We start from the raw sequence: 23,228 nt of genomic DNA, 5'->3' as shown, positions 1-23,228 counted from the left end.
CCCCCGCCTTAATTTGGGGGAGCCCCCCCGCGCCTCCCTGCCCTGTCCCCCCCCCCACTATGGCCTAACACGAGGGGGTCTGGATGTCATCCAAAAAGGGTGTCCCCCCCACTTTCTGAGGTGATGTGCCCACCCCGTCATGCATGGGGACCCTCCTCATTTGGGGGTGTCCCCTGTGCCCCTCCTCATGCAAGGTGCCCCCCCCAATAGAGGGGTTCTGTGGGTGTCCCCCTCCTTGGCCATGGAGCGCCCCCCCCCCCCCGCCCCATTAGAGGGGTCCCCTGGGTGTGTCTCCCCCGTGCAAGGGCCCCCCAAAAGCGGGTTATCACCTCCTCGTGCAAGGCCCCCGCACAATGGGAGGGGGGGCCCTGTACCCCCCCCCCCACCGTGTAAAGGAGGGAGGGTTTAATGGGGCAGTTTAATTACGGGGGGTGGGTGGGGGCACTAGGACCAGCGCGGCTCCGTCCTGGCTCCGCCCACTCCCGCCGGCGCGGGTCACGTGCCGCTGGTCACGTGCCGCCCGTCATGGCGGCCTCCAGAGCGGCGGCGAGCGGCGGCTTCGTGACGCGGCGGCTGGTGCGGGGCCTGAGCGGCGGCGGCAGCGGCGGGGCCGCGGCGGAGGAGCCGGAGGCCGCCGTGTGGGTACCGGGGGCGGCAGCGGGGCCTGTCCCGGGGCGGAGGAACCGGCACCGGGGCGCGGCGGGGGCGGGGGGGGGGGGTGTCCCGGTGCTGACTCCCGGTGTCGCGTCCCCCCTCCCCCAGGGTGAACGTCGTGTTCGTGGACCGGGCGGGGCGTCACGTCCCGGTGCGGGGCCGCGTCGGGGACAACGTGCTGCACCTGGCGCAGCGGCACGGGCTGGAGCTGGAGGGTCGGTACCGGCACCGGGGAGCGGGAGCGGGGGAGACCCGGTGCCGTTATTGGAGGGGGGGGTCGGACCCGGTGCTGAGCAGGGGGCGGGGGGGTCCCCACAGGCGCCTGCGAGGCCTCCCTGGCCTGTTCCACCTGCCACGTCTATGTCAGCACCCCCCACTTCGACCGGCTCCCGGCCCCCGACGAGCGGTAACAGACCCCCCCCACCCCCCCGGCGCTGGGACCCCCGCGTGTGTCCCCCCCACACCCCCCCGGCCCCCACTGTTCTCTAGGGACCCCTAAATGCCCCCCCCGGGAATTCTTGTCTCCCCTCGGACCCCCCCCAGGGACTTCAGTGCCCCCATCACAGACCCCTGACCCCGCCCCCAGGCCCAACAGCCCCCCCGAGACACCCTGACCCCACCAAGGACACCTCAGTCGCCCCACAGGGCCACAGCCCTCCTTGAGACCACCCTGACCCCCCCCACCCAGACCCCAACATCCCCCCTGAGATCTCCCTGCCCCCCCAAGGCCCACAGCCCCTCCCAGGGACCACCCTGACCCCCCCCCAGCCCAACATCGCCCCCGACCCCCCCCATCCCCCCAGCTCTGGGGGTGCCCCCTACAGCCCCCCCTTGCCGATATCTGTGTGCCCCCCCCAGGGAAGATGACCTGCTGGACCAGGCCCCGCTGCTGCAGGAAAACTCCCGCCTGGGCTGCCAGATCCTGCTGAGCCCCGCGCTGGAGGGGGCCCACTTTGTGCTCCCCAAGGTCACCCGCAACTTCTACGTGGATGGGCACGTCCCCAAACCCCACTGACGGCGGGGGGGGGCCCCCCCAGCAGGATCACCCCCCCCCCCCCAAGCAGGACACAGCCCCCTCCAAGGAGGATGCAGCCCCTCAGGGTGACGGGGACCCCCCGACGCTGCGGGACGGCGATGGCAGAGCCGGGGGACACACATACAACATGATTTTGGGGTGGGGGGGGAACACTGGGCTCTGTGCCCCCCCCTCCATTTCCAGATTTGGGATAACGAGCATTGTGGTTTGTTAATAATAAATCTCGTCTGAGCGGTGCTCGGGGTCCTTCTGTGCTTTGGGTTACTGGGGGGGGGGGATAGGCCTTGGGGGGCCCTTTGGGATCAGCCCCTCAGCTGGGTCCTGGCGTGGGGGGGGGGGGATCTGGGGGGGGCTCTGAGAGCATGTGGGGCAGGACCCCCCCATGCTGCGCCATCCCAGGGGGGTCTGTAACCCTTAAGGGGGTCCTGCCTCACCCTGGGGGGGTCCTGCCCCATATGGGGTCTTACCCCCCCCACCCCCCGGGGTCCCTGGCCTGCTGTAGAGGGGGGTGCTACCGCACCCTGGGGGTCCCTGCCATATCCTGGGGGGGGTCTTGCCCCATCTGGGGTCCTGCCCCCCCCGGAGGTCCCTGCTCTACCATAGAAGGGGGTGCTGCCACAACTTGGGGGGGGCGGTCCTTGCACTGTCCTGGGGGTCCCTGCCCTGTCTGGTGGGGTCCTGCCCTGTCTGGGGGGGGGGGGTCTTGTCCCATCCTAGGGGTCTCTGCCCTGTCCTGGGGAGGATCCCTGTCCAGGGGAGGGTCTTACCCCATTCTGGGGGTCCCTGTCCCCTCTGGGGTCCTTCCCCATCCCCCGGGGGTCCCACCCACGGGGTCCCTCCCCGTTGCCCCCCCCCCCCCTGCTGCCCCCGCCCCCGCGCAGCTGGGGCCGGTTTAGGCCCGGGCCGGGCCCGGTGCCGGTGCTGGTGCCGGTGATGGCGGAGCAGCTCTTCCTGGAGGGGCAGCCCCCCGACTTCTCGCTGCTCCAGCGGCTGCTCTGCCTCGAGCCCGAGCCCTGCCGGCCCCTCCTGCCTCCCCCCAGCCCCGGGGGGGGCGCGACTGGCGGCCCCGGCGCCCGCAGGTGGGAAACGGGGGGTGGGGGATCCCACCAGGGGGAAATTGGAAGAACCGGGGCCGGGGCGGGGGGGAGTGTCCCACCGAGGGGGGGGCACCGGGACCGGGGATGATCCGAGCGGGGGCACTGGGGCTGGTCTGGCGGGGGGGGGGGGCACCGGGGACACCGGGGCTGGGGACAGTCCCACCGGGGGGGAACTGGGACCGGGACCGGGACCGGGACCGATCCGGCTGGGGGGAACCGACACTGGGGATGTTGTTACTGGGTGGGAGCACTGGGAGCACTGGAACTGGGGATGGTCCCACCGCGGGGGGGAACCGGGCCCGGGGATGGCTCAGCCCGGGGGGAGCTGGGTGCCCCCCTGAAGTCCCTGGGGGAGGAGCGGGACACACACACACCCCGCCCCGGTACCCTAACAACGGCCCCGGGGCAGGAGCGGGGTCCCGGAGCCCCCCGCGGGGCCCTGGAGCCCCCCGCCCCTCCCCGGGGAGGGTCTCACCTTCCTGCAGGAAACCGCGCGACTGCTGGCCCCCCCCGACCCCCCCCCCGGCGCCTCCCGCCGCCCCCGCGGAGCACCCCGGGCTCCCCCCGGCCCCCACCAGCGGCCCCGACACCCTCAGCCTCATCAGCCTCCAGTGCCGGCACCTGGCTGGCAGCACCGGTAACGGCCCCGGTACCGGCAGCGGGCGGCGGCGCAAGCAGGCGACCCCCCAGCGCGGCGCCGAGCCCCGGGACCCCTCTTTCCGCGGGGTGACCCTCCGCATGCGCCTGGGCCTCCCCGCCGGCAGCGCCGAGGGCTGCCGCCTCCTCATCACCGCCCGCGGCGGCAGGTACCGGCCCCCCCCCCCGCTGTCCGTCTGTCCGGAGGCACCCCTGGACCTTGGGCTGCTCCGTCCGTCTGTCCGGATGCACCCCTGGGCACCCCCAGACTTCTGGCTGCTCCATCCGTCTGTCCGGATGCACCCCTGGGCACCCCAGGACCTTGGCCTGCCCCGTCCATCTGTCTGGCTGCACCTTCCCTTCCCCCCTCCCTGGTGATGTCCCCTGGGGACCCAGCCGCCCCCGGGGGGTGGGTCCCCCCATTCCGGGGGGGTCCCTGCGCTCCCCCTGACCCCGCCCCTTTTCCCACAGGACTCCCAGCCGGAGCCGGGGGTGCAGCCCCTCGGCCGGGCCCCCCGGGGTGGGCAGCAGCTCGGAGGATGACGCTCCCTTTGCCCAGGGTAAGATGGGGGGGGTGTGTGTGTGGGGGGGGTGTCCCCCTCACCCCAACACCGCTGGGGTTTGGGGGTGCAGCCGTGTGTCCCCCGCAGGGAACAAGCGCTGCGCCTCCTGCAAGACGCGCCGGACCCCGCTGTGGCGAGCGGCTGAGAACGGGACCCCCCTCTGCAACGCCTGCGGCATCAGGTAGGGGACAGGGACACCCCCCCAGTGACCCCCCCACACACACACACCTCTGGGGACCCCCCCTGGGACCCTCGACACCGGCTTCACTGCGGGGATTTCTCCCAGGTACAAGAAGTACCGGGTGCGGTGCCGGCGGTGCTGGAACATCCCCGGGAAGAGCGGGACCCCCCGTCCGCGGTGTCCCCACTGCGGGGAGCGGTGTCACCCGGCCGCCGGCGGGAGGCGGTGACGGCGAGGACCCCGGCAGCAGCGAGGGGACGTTGGTGGCAGCGGTGACGGCGGTGGAGAGCTGGCAGTGGGGGGGCTGGGGGGTGTCGGGGTCCCTTGGAAGCAATTAAATGTCCTGGTGCTGGTGGCAGCTTTGGCGTGTCCTGGTGTCACCTGCTCCGGGGGGGCACGGGGTGATGGTTGTGGCGTTGGGGGGTGGGGGGGACTCTTGGTGCCACCACCGGTGGCTTGGTCACCCCAGCAGGGAGCTGCGGGGACGAGGAGGGGTCCTGGGTGCGGGCTGGAGACGTTTGGGGGGTTTGGGGACAGCGAGGTGGGGGCCAGGCTGGGGGTCCCTGTCCCCGGCTGCGAGCTGGGGACATGGGACAGGGCTCAAGGACAGCGAGGTGGGGGCCAGAAGGTGGGAGGTGTCACCAGCGCGGGCAGGAAGGGCAGCCGTGCGGGCAGGAAAGCGGGCAGGAAAGCAGGCAGGAAGGGGGGGGGGCTCTCCAGGGGGGCCCCAGCAGCCGCGCAGGGGATTTTCCTGCCCCAGGATTTTCCAGTGGGATCCAGAGCCGAGGCCGGGCTGAGCCTTGCCCCCCCCCCCCCCCCCCCCCCGGGTGGCAGGGGGACAGGCTCGGGGACACCCCCACGACCGGGACCCCACCCTGAGCCTGGCCTGTGGTGGGGCGGGGGGGGCTCTGGGGGTCCCAGATGTCTGGGTCCCCCCCCTGGAGCTGGCGGGGGGAAGGGGCTTGGAGCTGGGCTCACCCTGCGGTCTGTCCTACACCCCCCCACCCCGCCCCCCGCAGCCAGAGTCACCATCTTCCTCTAATTAAAACAGAATTATTTATTGGGTGTTGCTTTATCGCCCCAGAAGAGCTGAGCCGGCAGCCGCAGCCCCCCTGAGCATCCCCCCCCTGAGTTACAGCCGCGCCGCCCTCGGCACAGCGCTGAAATGGTTTTAAAAAACCCCCAAAACACCCCCTACACCCCCTCCAAAACCCAGCTGGGGCGGGGGGGGGACGGGGGTACACAGGGTTCCCCCCCCGCCCTGCAACCTGGGGCTGGGCCCGGTTAGGGCTGGGTGAGCTGGATGCCGTAAACCTCCCCGCGGTCGTGGCGTTGCCGGTGCAGGCAGGCGGCTTCCGAGGAGCCCTCGGCGTCCCGCACGTTGTACTCCCCCTTCTTACACGCCGTCGACTTCAGGTAATACCCACCGGCGGCCGCCAAACCCACCGCGGTGACGGCGCCCAGCGAGCCCAGCGAGGCCAACAGCACCAGGCGGCTCTCTGCGAGGCACGACGGTACCGGTGAGGCTGCGGCGGTGATGGAAAGACCCCCCCAATTCACCAATCCCCCCCTTTCCTCAATCTCACCATCCACCCGGACCATGACGCTGCCGGCTCGCCGGCCGTGCCGGTTGGTCGCGGTGCAGGTGTAAAGGCCTCGGTTGGCGGCGGCGGCGCCGGCTACGGCGACCGAGCGGTTATCGGCGGCGAAGCGGAGGTTGGGGGCGGGCGGCAGTGCCCAGCCGTAGGTGGGGGTGGGCAGCCCCTCGGCGCGACACTCCACGCTGAAGCTGGTGCCTCGCGAGACGTTGGCGGAGGGCAGCACGCGGAGGCTCACCGCGGCGGGGCTGTCTGCACCGGGGCGGCACCGGCCGTCAGCCAAAACCACCATCCGGCGCTTCAAAAATAACCAACACCCCCCCCCCCCCTTTTTTTTTTCCACCCCCCCACTCACACTCGACGGCGACGGTGACATTGCGGAGGGCCGAGCCGTGGGGGTTGGTGGCCCGGCACTGGTAGGTGCCGGCGTGGGCGCGGGTGACGTTGGGGCTCGCCGGGGGGGGGTCCTGGCTGTCCCCCAGCTTGGCGCAGGCGACGTGGGGCGGGGGGTTCCCGCTGGCGGCACAGGCCAGCTCCGCCGGCGTCCCCTCCACCCAGAGCCGCCGCGCCGGGCAGCCCGTCTCACCGATGCTCGGCTCATCTGCAACCCGGGAGGGACGCGGTTGGTGGGGGCTGGGGGCCCCCCACCCAGGTGGGGTGCATGGACCAACCGCCCACCCCCCTGCTCCCCACCCTGCACCGGCGGGACCAGCCCCATGGCAGCCGGGCTCCCCGCTGGGCTGGCATGAATGTGGCATCCCCGGCATGGCCACAGCATCCCTGGCACAACCAGCACCCTCGGCATGGCCATGGCATCCCTGGCACAGATATGGCATCCCCAGCACAGGCACAGCATCCCCGGCGTGGATGTGGCATCCCTGGCACAGTCACGGCATCCCCAGCATGGATATGGCATCCCTGGCACAGCTATGTCATCCCCGGCATAGCCATGGCATCCCTGGCACTACCAGCATCCTTGGCACAGCCATGGCATGGCCATGGCATCCCTGACATGGACACAGCATCCCCAGGATAGCCATGGCATCCCCGGCACAGCTATGGCACCCCTGGCATGGTCATGGCATCCCCAGCACAGACGTGGCACCCCGGCATAGCCGCAGCATCCCCGGCACAACCAGCATCCTCGGCACGGATAACGGCATCACCGGCACCACCAGATCCCCGCCCCGTCCCCAGCACTCACACTCGACGGTGACGACGATGCTGCGGACGGCCGAGCCGTGCTTGTTGCTGGCTCGGCAGACGTAGCGGCCGGCGTCGGCCCGGCTAACGGCCCGGCTCCCCCGGGTGCGGGGGGGACCCCCGTCGCGGGCGCAGCGGGTGCTGGGTGGGGGGTCCCCGTCGGCACGGCACGCGAGCTCCCGCCGCTCGCCCTCCACCCAGGTGCGGTGCGCTGGGCAGCCCCTCTCCGTCAGGGTGGGCTCGTCTTGAGGGGGGAGAAAAGAGGGGTCCTGGTTAGCGTGGTTGCCACTGGCACGGCCGCGGTGGAGACACCGGCACCACTCACACTCCACGCGGACGGTGACCAGCCGGCTCTGCGTCCCCAGGCTGTTGGTGGCGTTGCAGAGGTAGGTGCCGGCTCGGGAACGGGTGACCAGCTCCGGCTCCCCGGTGTTGACGGTGACCGCCGTTCCTGCCGCAGACGACGGTGGGCGTAGGGTTGCCGGTGGCACGGCAGGACAGCGCTTGCCGCGTCCCCCGTAGCCACGTGCGGTTGCTGGGGCAGCCGCTCGCCACCATTTCGGGCATATCTGGAAAAGACGGAGCGATTCACCGGGACGCCCGTGCCGGCTGCCGTGGGCACAGCCGGGCCCCTCCGGCGCGGCACCCACAGAGCACGGCGAGCCGGGCCATCCACGTCCTTCGTCACCGTGCCGTTGGCGATGGCCAGGCTGGCCCGGCACCCGAACTGTCGCCCGTCATCCTCCCGCCGGGCCACCAACCGCAGCTCCAGCTGGGACTGCGGCCCCTCGGCCAGGACCCCCCCGTCGGCATCGCGGAGCTGCAGCCGGGACAGCGGGGGGGGTCGGCGACCCCCGGGCGCGGCAGCCCACCGTCACCTCGCTGCCCGCTGGCACCGACGCCGGGCTCAGCTCCACGACGGGTGCCGGGAAGCCTGCGGGAAGGTGCTCGTGGGTCCAACAGGATTTTGGGATGGGCTCCGGTTATCGCTCCGCTGCGCCCGGTGTCTTACGGTAGACGTGGAGCTGCCTCCGCGCCGTCCGTGCCGCCGTCGCCACCGCCAGCCGCGGTGCAGGTCAGCTCCTGCCCGCCCCGGGGTGTCAGGCGAGAGCGTGGTGACGGCGGTCAGCATGTCCCCGGCCCGCCGCCACGGTGACATTTAGGCTCCGGTCTGCCAAGGTGATGGCGAGGTGGACGTCCCCGGCGGGGAAAGGCACCGGCGATATCGGCAGCTGGCGTTGGCGGCAGCGCCGGCTTCGAGGTGGGCGGGAGCCCGGAGCTGGGGCGGCTCAGGGAGAGCTGTGGGGACACCGGTGTCACCAGGGCCGTGCCTCGTCCCCAGCTGCACCCCCAGTGCCAGGGAGAGGATCCCGGCAGCCGGACCCCTCACCAGACTCCGGTGAGGATACGGAGCTGCTGGGAGGGTGACGGTGACCCACCGAAAACCGACAGCTTGACCGGGGACGGCGGCGCGGGCGAAGAGGGGCCCGTGGGGCCGCAGGGACAGCTCGGCGTGGCAGGTGACGTCCTGGCCGTGGTCGCCGGGGCCGGCGGTCAGCAGGTGACTGACGGCCACGCTGGTGCTTGCCCTCGGCGGCGCCGAAACTCTCCGTCCGCAGCGTTTCGGCACCTCGGCGCAAACGTCACCGTCAGGTTCCCCACCGGAGCCACCTCCACCACCCGGCACGTCAGGTTACGGCTTCTCACCCACCGCCACACGGCCCGGCACCGGCTCCAGCACCACCCCGCTCCGGCAATCCTGGGAGGTGGCAACCACCAAACCGTCAACCGTAGCCACGCCACGGCCACCCAGGCCCCCCCGGCGACCCCCGGCACTCACGGTAGACGAGGATGCCGGCGCTGGCGTTGGCTTTGGGCGTCGCCCACAGCGCCCGTAGCACGTGGCGGTGCCGGGGCTCCACTGGGAGACGTTGAGGAGCCGGAAGCTTTGCCAGCGGCGCCCGCCGGCCACCCGCGGCCACGGCCAAGGGGGGTGGCCAGCCCCAGCGTGGCGTTGCCCCCCGGGCAAGCGCTGCGGCTGCAGTTGATGGCCACCGAGCCCCCGAAGGGCAACCACGGCCACCCGCGGGCCAGGCCCCCACCGTGAACGTGCCCCGGGCCGGCCCCCTGCGAGAGCCCCCACACCACGCGGGCAGCCCCCCGCTGGCTCAGCCCCGGCACCCCCCCGAAGGGAGACACCCCCCACCCACAGAGATCCCCCCCCCCCATAGTCCTGGGAGGGGACCCCCGGCGTCCTGGGGGTCCTCCCCGTCCCCTTCCCCTGGCACTAAGAGACCCTGGGGTCCCTTGAGGTTCACTGTTCCCCCCCCCAAAAGAAGGGACTCATGTGTCTGGGGTCCCCAGGAACACCCCCCCCCCCCCCCCAAAATAAGGGGCCCACGTATCCAGGATTCTTGGGGTGTCCCCCCTACTCCCCAAATAAGGGACTCAGGCATCCGGGATCCCCAGGGGCCACCCCCCCCCCAAAATTAAGGGACCCTGGTGTCCAGGCTCCTGGGGATCCCCCCCCATAATAAAGGACCCAGGTGTCTGGGGTGTGTGTAGTCGTGTGTGTCTCCCCCCCCCCCCCCCCCCCCCCAAAAACAAAATAGGGGATCTAGGCATCCAGACTCCCCAGGGGCCACGCCACCCCCCCCCCCCTCCCCCCCCCCCCCCCCTTCTGAAATAAGGGACTCAGGTGTCTGGGGTCCTGGGGGTGTGTGTCCCCCCCACCAGGTGTCTGGGCTCCTGGGGTGTCCCTCTCCCCAGCATGAAGGGTCCCCTGGTGTTGGGGGTCCCCGGGGGTCCAATCCCCTGCCCCCCCCCCCCCCCCCCCCCCATAATTAAGAGTCGCTGAGATCTGGCTCCCCCAGGTTTCACACACCCCACACACCCCCCACCTCCCCAGTGAAGGGACCCAGGTGTCCGGGCTTCTCGGGGTCCACCCCCCCCCTCCATAATTATGGGTGTCTGGGAGGGTCCCCAGGGTTGCCCCCCTCCCTAATATTTAAGGGTCCCCAGAGACCACGCCCCCCCCCCCTCCCCCCCCCCCGCTTCCCAGCACGACGGGTCCCAGGTCCCCAGGGTCTACCCCCTCCCCCCCCCTGCCCCCCCCATCCCGGAGGGACCCAGGCGTTCGCGCACCCCCCCCCCCCCCTCCCCCGAGCCCCCCGGAGCCCCCCCCGAGCCCCCCCCCGAGCCCCCCCACCTGCGAGCGCCAGGAGGAGCGGGGGCAGCAGCCGCGCGGCCGGGCCGGGGGGTCCCATCGGATCCCGGCACCGCTGGGGGCGGGGGGGGGGGGGGAATACGTGGGAGGATGAGGAGGATGGGGATGAAGAGGAGGATGGGAAGGACGAGGAGGATGGGGATGAAGGCAGCTCCTCCGCTGCCTGGATGAAGGCAGCTCCTCCGCTGCCGCGCACGGAGGCGAGGACGACGCCGGTACCGCGGGGCTGCTCCTCCCCCCGCCCCCGGCTGAGCCCTCCCGGGGCTCCGTGTCCCCCCCCCGCCCGGTGCTCGGCGCTGCACGGGACCCCCCCGGCTCCGGATCGGGCCCCCCCCGGTGCTCAGTCCTGCACGGGACCCCCCCTGAGCCAGGATCGGGCCCCTCCCCGTGCTCATCCTACACCAACCCCCCCCCCGCCAAACCTCGCCCGGATCGGGCCCCCCACCCCCCCCCCGGCTCGGAGCTGCACAGCCCCCCCCCCCCCCCCCGCAGCAGCTGTGCCGCGGGGGGGGGGGTGGGGGGGGGCACCGATCCTGCGTGGGTGCAGCGACAGACCGAGAGCAGCTGCGTGTCCCCTCCCCCCCCCCCCCGTGTCCCCTCCCCCCACGCGTGGGGGCTGCCCACGCGCTCAGCTTGGGGGGGGGGGGGGGGCTGCACGGGTCCGTCTGCAGCGGGGCTTGGGGGGGCGAGGGCTGGGGCAAGCGGTAGCCACGCGTGGGGGTGCACATGGCATGTGCGTGGCGTGTGCTTGGCGTGGGAGGTGTGTGCACACGCGTGCAGGCGTGGGCATTGCGTGGGCACCGGGCGTGCAGCGCGTGTGTGTGCGGGCGTGTTGCGTGTGCACGGAGGTGTGTGGTGTGTGCATGCGGGCACATTGCATGGGCACGCAGTCGCATGTAGGACATGCATGCAGGCGTGCATCGCGTGTGCGTGGAGGTACATGGTATGTGCACGCAGGCGTGTGTTGTGTGCATGCACTCACATGTATGACACGCGTGCAGGCGTGCATTGCATGCACATGTAGGTATATGGTATGTGCATGCAGGTGCATTGCGTGTGCATGCACTCACATGTATGACACGCATGCAAGCATGCATTGCATGCACATGTGTGTATATAGTATGTGCATGCAGGCATGTTGCGTGTGCATGCACTCACATGTATGACACGCATGCAGGCGTGTTGCATGCACATGTATGTATATAGTATGTGCATGCAGGTGTGTGTTGTGTGCATGCACTCACATGTATGACACGCATGCAGGCGTGCATTGCATGCACATGTAGATATATGGTATGTGTATGCAGGCGTGTGTTGTGTGCATGCACTCACATGTATGACACGCATGCAGGCATGCATTGCATGCACATGTAGGTATATAATATGTGCATGCAGGCGCGTTGCATGTGCATGCACTCACATGTAGGACATGCACGCACACATGCATCACATGTGCATGTAGGTATATAGAACGTGCACACAGGCATGTGTTGTGTGTGCATGCAGTTGCATGTATGATTTGCATGCAGGCGTGCACTGTATGCACATATAGGTATATAGTATGTGCATGCAGGCATGCATCATGTGTGCATGCAGTCGCATGTAGGATGTGCACGCAGGCGTGCATGGTGTGTGCATGTAGGTATATAGTATGTGCACGCAGGCGTGCGTCACGTGTGCATGTGGGTATGCGCATCGCGTTCACAGAGGCGTGCATCATGTGTGCATGCAGGTACACGTATTACACGTGTGCAGTCATGCATTGCATGTGCACCCCCACGTGCGTCTCATGCGCATTACGTGTGTGCGTTATGCACATGCAGATGCATCACATGCACACGCGTGTGTGCGTGCGCCGGCGGCCGTGCCCTGCGTGTGTGTGTGTGTGCACCCCATGAATGCAGCCGTGCATCGCGTGTGCGTGCAGATATACGTACCCATGCACACACGGGCACGTGTTACACGCGTGTGCTGGTGCGTTTAGCATGTACACGCAGGCGTGTGCAGGCCAGCGTATGCGTGTGCGTTGCGTGTGCGAGCCACGTGCGAGCCGTGTGTGTGCCGGGTGCATCACGTGTGTGCCAACGCGCCCCTCGAGCCCACGCCACGCCGCCGTCGCCACGCCGGGTGCCCCCCGCGCCCCATCCCCGTCCCCTCGTCACGCCGGCGGCGCGGGCGACGCGTGTTCCCTCCCCGGCACCGCGCTCCGGCCCTACCTCGGCCCACGTCGCGCCACTACCTCACGCCGGGCCCGGCAGCCGAAGCAGGCCTCGCTGTGCCGGGCCGTGCCATGGCGTGTTGTGGCGTGTTGTGGCGTGGCGTGGGCCGGTGTCACGCCGGGGCCTGAGTGACGGTGCCAGCGAGCGCCTGGCGCTGCTGCGCTCACGGTGGCTCCGGCCGCGCTCGCTCCCCGCGAGGGGACGGGGGCTGGGGCGCTGCAGTGGGGGGGTGTGGGGGGGGGTGTGGGGGTATTGGGGGGGTGGGGGTGGGGGTATTGGGGGGGGGTGGGCGCCCCCCCGGCCCTGCTCTGGCCCCCACCGTGTCCCCCAACCCCGTCCCTAGAGCCCCTCCCCCACTCTGCTCCCATCCCCCCCAGGCCTTGTCTTGGCTCCAGCCACCCCCCCCCCCCCAGCCCCTCCCCATATACCCATTCCCCTGCCCGTACCCCCAATCCCCTGCCCCCACCCCCAATCCCCTGCCCTTCCCAGCTCCCCCTGTCCCCCTCAGTGGGCGGGGTCAGCTCCGTGCAGGGGCGGGGGAACATGGCTTTGGGGGGGGGGGGGGGGTACAGTGAAGCCCCCCCATCATCGAGGGGGGGCACCCCCCCTGCCCCGAGCGCAGAGTCTCCATCTCCCGCTCCCGCAGCCGGTAGTGCCGGATTTTCTTCTTGCGGTAGTAGATGCCGTAGCTCACCCCGGCGGTGACCAACGCGGCCACCACCGCCACCGTCACCAGCGCCAGGAGCACCACGTCGGGGTCATGGTCTGCCGGAGAGCAGGGATGAGCCCCCACCTTCCCCCCGAGACCCCCCGAGACCCCCGTCCCCACTCACAGTGCACCGCCACGGTGATGGTCCGGAGGGCTGTCCCCAGCGGGTTGGTGGCCCAGCAGCGGTAGGTGCCAGCGTGGGCGCGGGTGACGGGGCGCGGCACCCCGGCGGGGAAGGGCTCCCCGTCCTTGGCACACTCCAGCTGGGGGGGGGGGTTACCCCATGCCTGGCACCGCAGGGTCTCATCCTGCCCCTCTGTCCAGTTCTGGCTGGGGGGGCAGCTCCCATCGTCCATCCGGGGCTGGTCTGGGGGTGACAGCGGCGGGAACCGCGTTTCTCCCCGGCACCAGCCCTGGTGTCACCATCACCCTGGGATGGGGCCAGCGGGGCCCCCGCTGCAGCCGGGGACGGGGCCCCAACTCTTGCGCCGGGGCTTTGCACGGGGGCAGGAGGGGTTTGCAGACGGCCAAGGGCCTTTGCACCAGGGCCAAGGAGCTTTGCACAAGGGCTGAGGGGTTTTGCACAGGGTTGAAGAGCTTTGCACGGGGGCAGAAGGGTTTTGCACCAGAGCAGAAGGGTTTTGCACGAGGGCTGAGAGGTTTTGCACAGGGTCGAAGAGCTTTGCACCAGAGCAGAGGGGTTTTGCACAAGGGCCAAGGGCCTTTGCACCAGGGCCAAGGAGCTTTGCACAAGGGCTGAAGGGTTTTCACAAGGGCTGAGGGGTTTTGCACAGGATCGAAGAGCTTTGCACGAGCGCAGAAGGGTTTTGCACTGGAGCAGAAAGATTTTGCACGAGGGCTGAGGGGTTTTTCACAAGGGCTGAGGGGTTTTGCACAGGGTTGAAGAGCTTTGCGCAGGGGCAGAAGGGTTTTGCACCAGAGCAGAAGGGTTTTGCACGAGGGCTGAGGGTTTTTGCACAGGGTCAAAGAGCTTTGCACGGGGGCAGAAGGGGTTTGCACAGGACCAAGGGCCTTTGCACCAGGGCCAAAGGGTTTTGCACCAGGGCAGAGGGTTTTTTCACGAGGGCTGAGGGGTTTTCACGAGGGCTGAGGGGTTTTGCACAGGATCAAAGAGCTTTTCACCAGAGCAGAGGGGTTTTGCACAAGGGCCAAGGGACTTTGCACGGGGGCCGAGGGGTTTTGCGAAGCCTCAGAAGGGTTTTTCACCGGCACCGCGGCCCCACTCACACGTGACTCGCAGCGTGGCCGTGGCCGAGCTCTTCCGCAGCATCTGGTTGCCCAGGCTGAGCTGCGCCTCGCAGGTGAACTCGGCTCCATCATCTTCCTCACCGGCCGTCAGCTCCAGGCGCACGGGCCCCTCCGCCCAGGGCTGCGGTGGCCGGCGGCTACGGCAGAGCCGCAGCTTCACCCCTGGGGGCCAGCTGGGCGCCACCGAGCACTCGATGGCCACCAGCTCGTTGCAGGAGGCGTTGGGCTTGCTGATGGCCAGGCAGGGCTGGGGGAGGTCTGTGGCGGGGAGGGAGATGGCACCCAACCTCATCCCGAAGGGGATCCCGCCCGAGCGCTGCCGGATCCGGCACCCGGCTCATCCCAGAGCAGCTCCTCATCCCAAGCTGCCAGATCCAGCTCCCAGCTCATCCCAAAGGGAATTCTGCCCCAGCGCTGCTGGATCCGGCACCCGGCTCATCCTGAAGTGGCTCCTCAGCCCAAATTCTGCCAGATCCGGCTCCCGGCTCATCCCAGAGGGGATCCCCCCCAAACTCTGCCAGATCTGGCTCCCAGCTCATCCCAAAGGGAATTCTGCTCAAGCATTGATGGATCTGGCACCCAGCTCATCCCAGAGTGACCCCTCGTCCCAAATTCTGCCAGATCCAGCTCCCAACTCATCCCAAAGGGGATCCTGCCCAAGCGCTGCAGGATCTGGCACCCGGCTCATCCCGAAGCAGCTCCTCATCCCAAATTCTGCCAGATCCGGCTCCCAACTCATCCCAAAGGGGATCCTGCCCAAGCGCTGACAGATCCAGCACCCGGCTCATCCCCGAGAGGCTCCTTGTCCCAAACTCTGCCAGATCCAGCTCCCAGCTCATCCCAAGCTCTCCCATCCCTGGGACCCATTGCCAGATCTGGCTCCCGGCTCATCCTGAAGTGGCTCATCCCAAATTCTGCCAGACCCAGCTCCCAGCTCATCCTAAAGCGACTCCTCATCCCAAACTCTCCCAACCAAGCTCTGCCGGATCCAGCCCCTGGTTCATCCCAACATCTTCCCCCACCAGACCCAGTTGCAGCCCCAGCTCCATCCCAGTTTGCCCCATCCCTCTCCCCCCCAGAGCACTGGGGGCTCCCCAGGCCCGGCCCATCCCTCCCCCCTTCCTGCATCCCCCCTCCCCAGCCCCCATCCACCAGTCTAACCCCCCAGGAAGGACCCGAGCAGCCTCTTACCGTACGCCAGCACCCTGAAAGCCACCATCTTCCTTTCCCCGAGGCAGGAGAAGTAGCAGAAGACGTCGGAGAGGGGCTCGGTGATGTTGCGGAGCCGGACACTGAACCAGCCCGGCCCCCGGCTCACCCACTCCTTGCTGAGGGACGTCTCCACACCCCCGGGCGCCTTGGCCTCGGGGCAGCTCGTGGAGCAGTTCAGCAGCACCGTCCCCCCATAACCCACCTCCGAGGAGCTGCTGGACAGTCTCACCTCGAAGGGGCTGGTGGGTGGGGCTGGAATGGGATGGGACTGGGATGAGCTGGGATACACGGGATGAGCTGGGGAGGTGGGTTGGGGTGAAGGTGGGATGAGTTGGGGACACGTGGGATGAGCTGGGACACACGAGATGTCGCCAGTTGGATTGGGGTGAAGGTGGCATGAGCTGGGGACACATGGGCTGAGCTGGGAAGGTGGGGCAGGATGTAGGTGGAATGAGCTGGGGACCCACAGGATGAGCTGGGACCCACAGGATGAGCTGGGACACATGGGATGAGGCAGGGAGGTGGGAGAATGATTCAGGTGGGATGAGAAGGGATGAATGGGATGAGCTGGGACCCACAGGATGCAGATGAGATGAGAAGGGATGGATGGGATGAGCTGGGATCCACACGATGTCCCCAGCCAGGTCACAGTGCAGGGGGACAAACTGGGGCCCACAGGATGTCCCCAGCTGGGGTGGGGGTGAAGGTGGGACAAGATGGGACCCACGGGATGAGCTGGGACCCACAGGATGTCCCAGAGAAGGTGGGTTGGGGTGCAGGAGGATGAGCTGGGGACCCACGGGATGAGCTGGGGAGGTGGGTTGGGATGCAGGTGGGATGAGAAGGGACGGATGGGATGAGCTGGGACCCACGGGATGTCCCCAGCTGGGGTGGGGTGCAGGAGGATGAGCTGGGGACACATAGGACAGCCCAGGGAGGTGGTTTGGGGTGAAGGTGGGATGACCCAGGACCCACAGGACGTCCCCAGGCAGGTCGGGGTGCAGGGGGACGAGCCAGACCCCAGGCCCGGCACTCACCGCACAGAGCCAGGAGCAGCCCGGCGAGGGAGCAGGCAGGGAGGAGGCCATACCGGGGCATCGCTGCGCCGGGGAGCGGGGAGCCGTGGGGACGGAAGCGGAAGCCAGAGCCCATCACCCTGGCACAGGGCGCTGGCGGCGGGGCACCCACCTCAGAGGCACATTGTTGCCCAGCCCTGGCTGTGACGGCCGCTCTCCACCCTTCCTCTGCACCCTGGCAGGCCCCCGGCTTCCTCCCAGCCCCACCGACCCCCAGCTACACCACCAGTGCCAGAAGCCAGTGGGAAGTGACGGCAACAGGAAGTGGACTTTGGGTGCATGCTCAGCCCCAGCGGGTCGCAGCGCTGCCACCAACAGCTTTTATTGGTGTAACATGTCACGACAGCATCTGCCAGCCCCTCCGGAGGCTGCATCCTCCTCTGCACCGGCTCTTCACGCTCCTGCCAGTAGTGGTGCCAACGCCGCCGCAGCACCGAAATCCCAGGATTCAGCCCCGATGCTCCCCCTGGGTCACCATGACCCCCAGCCCCGGTGGCACCAGCGTCGCCCTCCCAAGGGATAAAGTTCGGAGGGAAAAGGAGCATCTCCATGATGGGGGGGGAGGTTGGTGCCTCGCCCCCTCCGGCATCCCAACCGTGTGCCGGCCCGGCACGTCACCATCGGGGAGCTGTCACCTTCCTGCGGCGACAGCGGTGGCCGGTGCCATCTCACCGTAGCGTCCACCATCCCACCGCGGCTCCCAGTGTCACTGTCATGTCCGTAGGAGGGAGCCAGTGGCCACGGCACTCAGCCCTTGCCAGGATGGCTGCCCACGGGCAAGGGAGCGGGATGGGCAGGGGGCTGCCAGCCCCCCACCGCCTCTGCCCAGCTACGCTTGAGCCTCCCGCACTGAACCGTTGAGAGCGGCCGTCTCCTCCGAGCTCGCCGGCGGCCGCCGCGACTCCATCTCCCTCTGCTGCTGCCGCTGCTGCAGCCGGTAGTGCCGGATTTTCTTCTTGCGGTAGTAGATGCCGTAGCTCACCCCGGCGGTGGCCAACGCGGCCACCACCGCCACCGTCACCAGCACCAGGAGCACCACGTCGGGGTCATGGTCTGCCGGAGAGCAGGGATGAGCCCCCACCTTCCCCCACGAGACCCCCCGAGACCCGCCCCCCACCCCGAGACCCCCGTCCCCACTCACAGTGCACCGCCACGGTGATGGTCCGGAGGGCTGTCCCCAGCGGGTTGGTGGCCCGGCAGCGGTAGGTGCCAGCGTGGGCGCGGGTGATGGGGCGCGGCACCCCGGCGGGGAAGGGCTCCCCGTCCTTGGCACACTCCAGCTGGGGCGGGGGGTTACCCCGTGCCTGGCACCGCAGGGTCTCATCCTGCCCCTCTGTCCAGTTCTGGCTGGGGGGGCAGCTCCCATCGTCCATCCAGGGTCTGGCTGCGGGAAGAGCCGGGATAGGGACAAGAAATTAATTAATTCCCATCTGGAAATTTCCCCCGTGGCAGCCTGGGATGGAGCCCGGCCACGGCGCTCTCACCAGTGACGTTGAGCCAGACGGACACGTTCTTGGTGAGGGCTTCACTGTTGTTTCGTATCTTGGCATCGCAGCTCAGCTCCATCCCATCATCTTCCTCATGAGGTGTCAGGCTGAAGGCCAGCGGGGACGGTCCCCACCCCACGAGGACGCTGCGGCCGGCGCGGATCTGCAGCTGGAGCTCGTCAGAGTGGCCGGGTGGCAAATGGCAGCGCCCCGTCACCGCCGTGCCGGCTGCCGGGCTGGTGGTGTTGACGTTCAGCTGCGGCAAGGGGAAACCTGCGGGTGACAGAGACACCATCGGGGTGACCCGGCAATGCCGCGGCACGAAACCGCTGCCCCCTTCCCGGCACAACACGCCAGGGCCGTGCTGCTGGCGGGTCTTTGCTGGTGCCAGCACTGCCGGTACTCACTGTAGACGTGGACGGTCACCTCCTTCTGCCGCACCTCGGGTCCCACCGTCACGGTGCAAACCAGCCTGAAGTCCCCTGGCCGGCTGTGGGACACCACGGCGGTGGCCTGGTGGCCATCCTGGCTGATGGAGACGTTCAGGGTCTGATTGGCGAACACCAGCTTGAACTTCGCCACCGGAAAAACGCGACCAACAATGCAGTTGACGTTCATCGTCTTGCCGATCTCCAAGAGGGTGGCAGATTCCAGCTCGGGATCCTGCGGGAATTCTGCCAGTGGAGAGAAACACCACGGGATGAGCCGGTTGCCGCCACCGCGGCGGAGCAAACGCCGGTACGATGCCGGTGCCGACTTGAAGATAGGGCGGCTCTACAGAGAGACTTGGATAGGTTGGATCAGTGGCCAACGTCAACGGGATGAGCTTCACAAGGCCAAGTGCCAGGTCCTGCCCTTGGGCCACAACAACCCCCTGCGTGGCTACAGACTCGGGGAGGTGTGGCTGGAGCTGCCAGTCAGACCTGGGGGGGGTTGGTAATGAGCCAGCAGTGTGCCCGGGTGGCCAAGAAAGCCAACGGCATCCTGGCTTGTGTCAGAAATAGTGTGGCCAGCAGAAGCAGGGAGGTGACAGTCCCCCTGTGCTCTGCACTGGTGAGGCCACACCTGGAGGGTTGTGTCCAGTTTTGGGCACCTCAATCCCAGAGAGATCTCGAGGGGCTGGAGCGAGGGCAGAGGAGGGCAACGAGCTGGGGAAGGGCCTGGAGAATAAATCCTGTGAGGAGCGATGGAAGGAGCTGGGGCTGTTCAGTGTGAGGAGGAGAAGGGGAGGGGAGACCTCATCACTCTCTGCAGCTCCCTGAAAGGACGTTGTGGAGAGGTTGGGGCTGGTCTCTGCTCCCAGGGAATTAGTGACAGAACGAGAGGGAACGGCTTGAAACTGCAACAGGGGAGGGTCAGGCTGGACAGGAGGGAAAAATGTTTCCCCGGCAGAGTGGTCAGAGAGTGGAACAGGCTGCCCAGGGAGAGGGTGGAGTCCCCACCCCTGGGGGGGTTTAAGGGCCGTTTGGATGAGCTGTGGGGGGATGTGGGGTAGGGGAGAACTTTGCAGAGTCGGGCTGAGGGTTGGACTCGATGACCCCGAGGGGCTTTTCCAACCTGAAGGATTCTGGGATTCTATGACTTACCGTAGACGGTCAACGCCTGCGGGCCGGAGGTGCGGTTGAAGCGCGGGCCGTGGGGCGCCAGGTCGAGCACCGCCTGGCAGGTGACGCTCTGCCCGTTGTCCTGGCGCTGTGCCGTCAGCTGGTGGGTCACCCGCACCGGCACCGGCTCATCCCGCTTCTCCCACTCGAAGGTTTTGGTGAGCAGCACCTCGCCGCCCCGCCACAGGATCACCGTCAGGTTCTGGATGGGGGCGGTGCCGCTCACATGACACGCCAGCTCGTGGCTCTTGCCCACCGCCAGCTCCGGTACCGGCTCCAGCTCCACCAACTCCGGCGCACCTGGGGGAGAGACACAGTGTGAGGGGGTGACCCCGGAGTGCCGGGACGGGCAGGGACCCCCCTCTTGCCGCGGTGCCTTACGGTAGACGATGAGTTTGGTGGGCACCTTCTCCCTCTTCCCGTAGCAGGTGTAGAATCTGAAGAGCGTAGGGTTCCACTCGGTGACATTGAGCAGCTCCACCACTGTCTCCTCCTTCGTTATATTTTCCACTTTCTTCCGAATCGACGTCTCCACGTTGCTGGTTACTTTGGGATCGGAGCACTTCGTCTTCAACATCAGCTTGATCGATCCGCCGTATTCCACCACCGGCACCGCCGGCTCCATCAACAGCTCGACGGCAGCTCCCAACTGCCCTGCTGGGAGAAGCCAGGGGTTGAGGTGGGGGGGTTGGCAGTTGAGGGGACCCCCAGCCTCATCCCCATCCCTGGCACAGCAGGGGGGGAAGTTCAAGGGCACCCCCAGGCTCATCCCTGTCCCCGATGTGGCAGGGGGAAGCTGGCCAGCTGCGGTGGGCAGGGAGAAGCCGCAGAGCCACCGAGCTTCTCCTTTGGCCGCGGGAAGTGGGCGGCTTTGCCGGTGGGCCAGGATCCCTCTCCCCCCGCCGTCCAGCCAGAAACGGGGTGACAGGGGGGTGGAAACACCCCGAGACCTGCAGCTGGTCCTCAGGGACGGCAGCAGCTGTCCCCAGCCGGTGCCCGGGACATTCCCACTGTCCCCTCCCGCCCCATGTACCGGTGCTTTCCTGGCAAAACATCCGTCGCTGAGCCCCCCCGGGCTGTGGTGGAAGCCCCCCGGGGTGAGTCAGCGCCGGCAGCCTGAGGTGGGGGATTTCCCAAGGAGCAGCTTCGAGCTTTCCCTCCCTCCGGGGAGGAAAAGTCCTGCCCTCTCCGGGAAGCCAGCAGGAAGAAGAGAAAGAAACAAAAAAATCCCCGCTGCGATCCAGGGATTTCGCAAGGACGAACGACCTCGCTCTTTGCTCACTCCCCGCTCCGTGGGACACGACACGGTGACCACGGCCCAGGGCAGAGGGGACTGGGATGGCTCCGGGACCCCCACTCCGGCCACCCCACCGGCCCCGGTGCCGGGCAGAGCCCAACGCCGAGCATCGGCACGCTTGCGCTCACATGGAGCCTCGATGGGGACACGTACCCCCCCATCGTGTGACACACTCGTGGTGACGAGGTCACGTTGACACGCTCGTGCCAATGTTGACACGCTCGCGGCGACACGCTCGTACCTGCACGCTTGTGCCGACGCGCTTGCACCGGCCTCGCCCCTCCGCGCCGGGGACACACGTGGGGGGGTCCCCACGGCCCTGCCAACCCCCCGCTCAGTGCCACCCCCAGCCCCGTGTCCCCTCACCTGTGATGGCACCAAGGGCGCACAGCGCCACCACCGCGGGGTGCATGGTGCAGCGGTGGGCTGCCGGGGTGGGCACCGGTACCGGCACCGGGTGGGCTCAGTCCTCCGGGAGCACCGGGGTGGGTCGGGCTCTTCGGGAACGCCGGGAAGGGTCGGGAGCACCGGGGTGGATCCGGTTGGGCTCCCCGGGACCAGTCGGTTCGGGGTCTCTGGGGTGGATCCGGTGGGGCTCTACCAGGATCAGTCGGTTCAGGCTCTCCGGGAGCACCGGGAAGGGTCCGGTTGGGCTCTCCGGGGTGGATCAGTTCAGGCTGTCCGGGAGCACCGGGACGGATCCGATCAGCGTCTCTGGGATCAGTCGGTTCAGGCTCTCCGGAGCACCGGGAAGGGTCCGGTTGGGCTCTCCGGGGTGGATCAGTTCAGGCTGTCCGGGAGCACCGGGATGGATCCGATCAGCGTCTCTGGGATCGGTCGGTTCAGGCTCCCCGGGAGCACCGGGAAGGGTCCGGTCGGGATCTCCGGGATCGGTGGGTTCAGGATCTCCGGGAAGGCTCCGGTCGGGATCTCCGGGATCGGTGGGTTCAGGATCTCCGGGAAGGGTCCGCTTGGGCTCTCTGGGAGCACCGGGTCGGGGTGTCGGTTCGCACCGCGCCCTCCGCCCGTCTGTCCGTCCCGCCTGCGGCGGCGCTTTATGAGCTCTGCGCCAGCCCGGCCCCTCGCGGTCCCCGGGGAATTCCGCTTCCGTGGGGACTTCGCGGTGGGGTTCCCCCCCGCCCGCTCCCGGGCAGCGGCGACCCCGGGGCCTGGTGGGGGCTGCTGCCCCCCTGCCCCATTATGGGGCAGTTCTCCTGCCCCCCTGCCCCAGGACGGAGCAGTTCTCCTGCCCCACAGCCCCCCTGCCCCATTTTTGGGCAGTTCTCCTGCCCCCCTGCCCCAGGATGGGGCAGTTCTCCTGCCCCAGAGCCCCTCTGCCCCATTTTTGGGGAGTTCTCCTGCCCCTCTGCCCCAGGACGGGGCAGATTCCTGCCCTCCTCCTGCCCCACTATGGGGCAGTTTTCCCACCCCTCTACCCCCCTGCCCCAGCCCACCTGGGTGCCACAAGCGTCCCCACGGCCGAGCCCCAGCACCGCACCGGCTGCTGCGGGACCAGGCCAGGTGCCGCCGGCTGAGGGAGGAGACAGCCGGGGGGGTCCCATCCTTGCACCCCCAAACCGGGGCGGGGGGGGGGAAGCGTCAGCATCACGCACCCAAACGCTGATTTCCCACCACCCCAGCATGTGACGGGGCTGTCAGCGAGCCGTGGGCGCTTCGGCGTCAGTCCGGCGACCTCATACCGAATGCCTGGGAAGGGCGAGCCCTGCGCACCCAAGTGCCTGCTTCCCCTTTTCTGCTTTTTTTTGGGGAAAGGAAAGTTTTCACAGATGGGAATTGCGGGGACGGGCAGCGCAGGGACCCTGGGCCCTCAGCCTCTGCCAACCGGGAGGCAGAGCCGGCGGTTTGCCTTGGCACCCCTCCACACCACCTCCTTGGCGCCGCCCGGGCCGTGGGCTCCACTGTATTTTCTTTTCATGACAAAGAGTCCGGAGGGTGCCGGCGGCTCCGACTGTGACACCGAGTCCCGGCGTCCTCCCTCTTGCCGCCGCCCCCGTGGCTCCCCGGCATTGCCGGGGGGGAGGAAAGTCCGCTGCAACTTCTCACGGCCGCGGGGTTTCACTTCTGCAGGCGGCAGCGCCCGGCGGGGAACTGTCGGGGCGCTGAGGTTCCTCCCTGAGAGCCGCCGCCGAAACGCCGCGAC

The 23,228-nt window shown here is 68.5% G+C and overlaps 3 protein-coding genes across 3 annotated transcripts; 2 read left to right on the top strand and 1 right to left on the bottom strand.

The window, feature by feature from the left end:
• Nucleotides 1-480: 480 nt before the first annotated feature.
• FDX2 (ferredoxin 2) lies at nucleotides 481-1,926 on the top strand. Its single transcript, XM_074810675.1, has 4 exons — nucleotides 481-638; nucleotides 763-869; nucleotides 973-1,060; nucleotides 1,513-1,926. Exons 1-4 carry the CDS (start codon nucleotides 526-528, stop codon nucleotides 1,667-1,669), a joined length of 465 nt encoding a protein of 154 aa, XP_074666776.1. The 5' UTR covers nucleotides 481-525; the 3' UTR covers nucleotides 1,670-1,926.
• A 697-nt stretch (nucleotides 1,927-2,623) lies between these two features.
• On the top strand, nucleotides 2,624-4,411 carry ZGLP1 (zinc finger GATA like protein 1). The gene is made up of 5 exons (XM_074810611.1): nucleotides 2,624-2,769; nucleotides 3,366-3,797; nucleotides 3,895-3,983; nucleotides 4,074-4,167; nucleotides 4,273-4,411. The coding sequence occupies exons 1-5, from the start codon at nucleotides 2,624-2,626 to the stop codon at nucleotides 4,394-4,396; spliced, it is 885 nt and encodes a 294-aa protein (XP_074666712.1). The 3' UTR covers nucleotides 4,397-4,411.
• Nucleotides 4,412-5,331: 920 nt separating this feature from the next.
• Nucleotides 5,332-22,069, bottom strand: ICAM5 (intercellular adhesion molecule 5). The gene is made up of 24 exons (XM_074810610.1): nucleotides 21,434-22,069; nucleotides 20,152-20,427; nucleotides 19,753-20,070; nucleotides 18,574-18,840; nucleotides 18,164-18,439; nucleotides 17,821-18,063; nucleotides 17,513-17,732; nucleotides 17,298-17,388; nucleotides 17,021-17,188; nucleotides 16,641-16,896; nucleotides 15,583-15,855; nucleotides 14,371-14,649; nucleotides 13,247-13,489; nucleotides 12,943-13,178; nucleotides 8,809-9,095; nucleotides 8,599-8,727; nucleotides 8,359-8,557; nucleotides 7,981-8,051; nucleotides 7,657-7,840; nucleotides 7,294-7,537; nucleotides 6,970-7,212; nucleotides 6,121-6,366; nucleotides 5,754-6,017; nucleotides 5,332-5,666 (listed from the first exon to the last, which is right to left on the bottom strand). The coding sequence occupies exons 1-24, from the start codon at nucleotides 21,477-21,479 to the stop codon at nucleotides 5,452-5,454; spliced, it is 5,274 nt and encodes a 1,757-aa protein (XP_074666711.1). The 5' UTR covers nucleotides 21,480-22,069; the 3' UTR covers nucleotides 5,332-5,451.
• Between the last annotated feature and the right edge of the window lie 1,159 nt (nucleotides 22,070-23,228).

Source organism: Strix aluco, chromosome 38, assembly GCF_031877795.1.
Source record: "Strix aluco isolate bStrAlu1 chromosome 38, bStrAlu1.hap1, whole genome shotgun sequence".
NCBI classification, from domain to species: domain Eukaryota; kingdom Metazoa; phylum Chordata; class Aves; order Strigiformes; family Strigidae; genus Strix; species Strix aluco.
The sequence above is the reverse complement of the archived record's forward strand: the minus strand, read 5'-3'. Positions and strand labels throughout refer to the sequence as shown.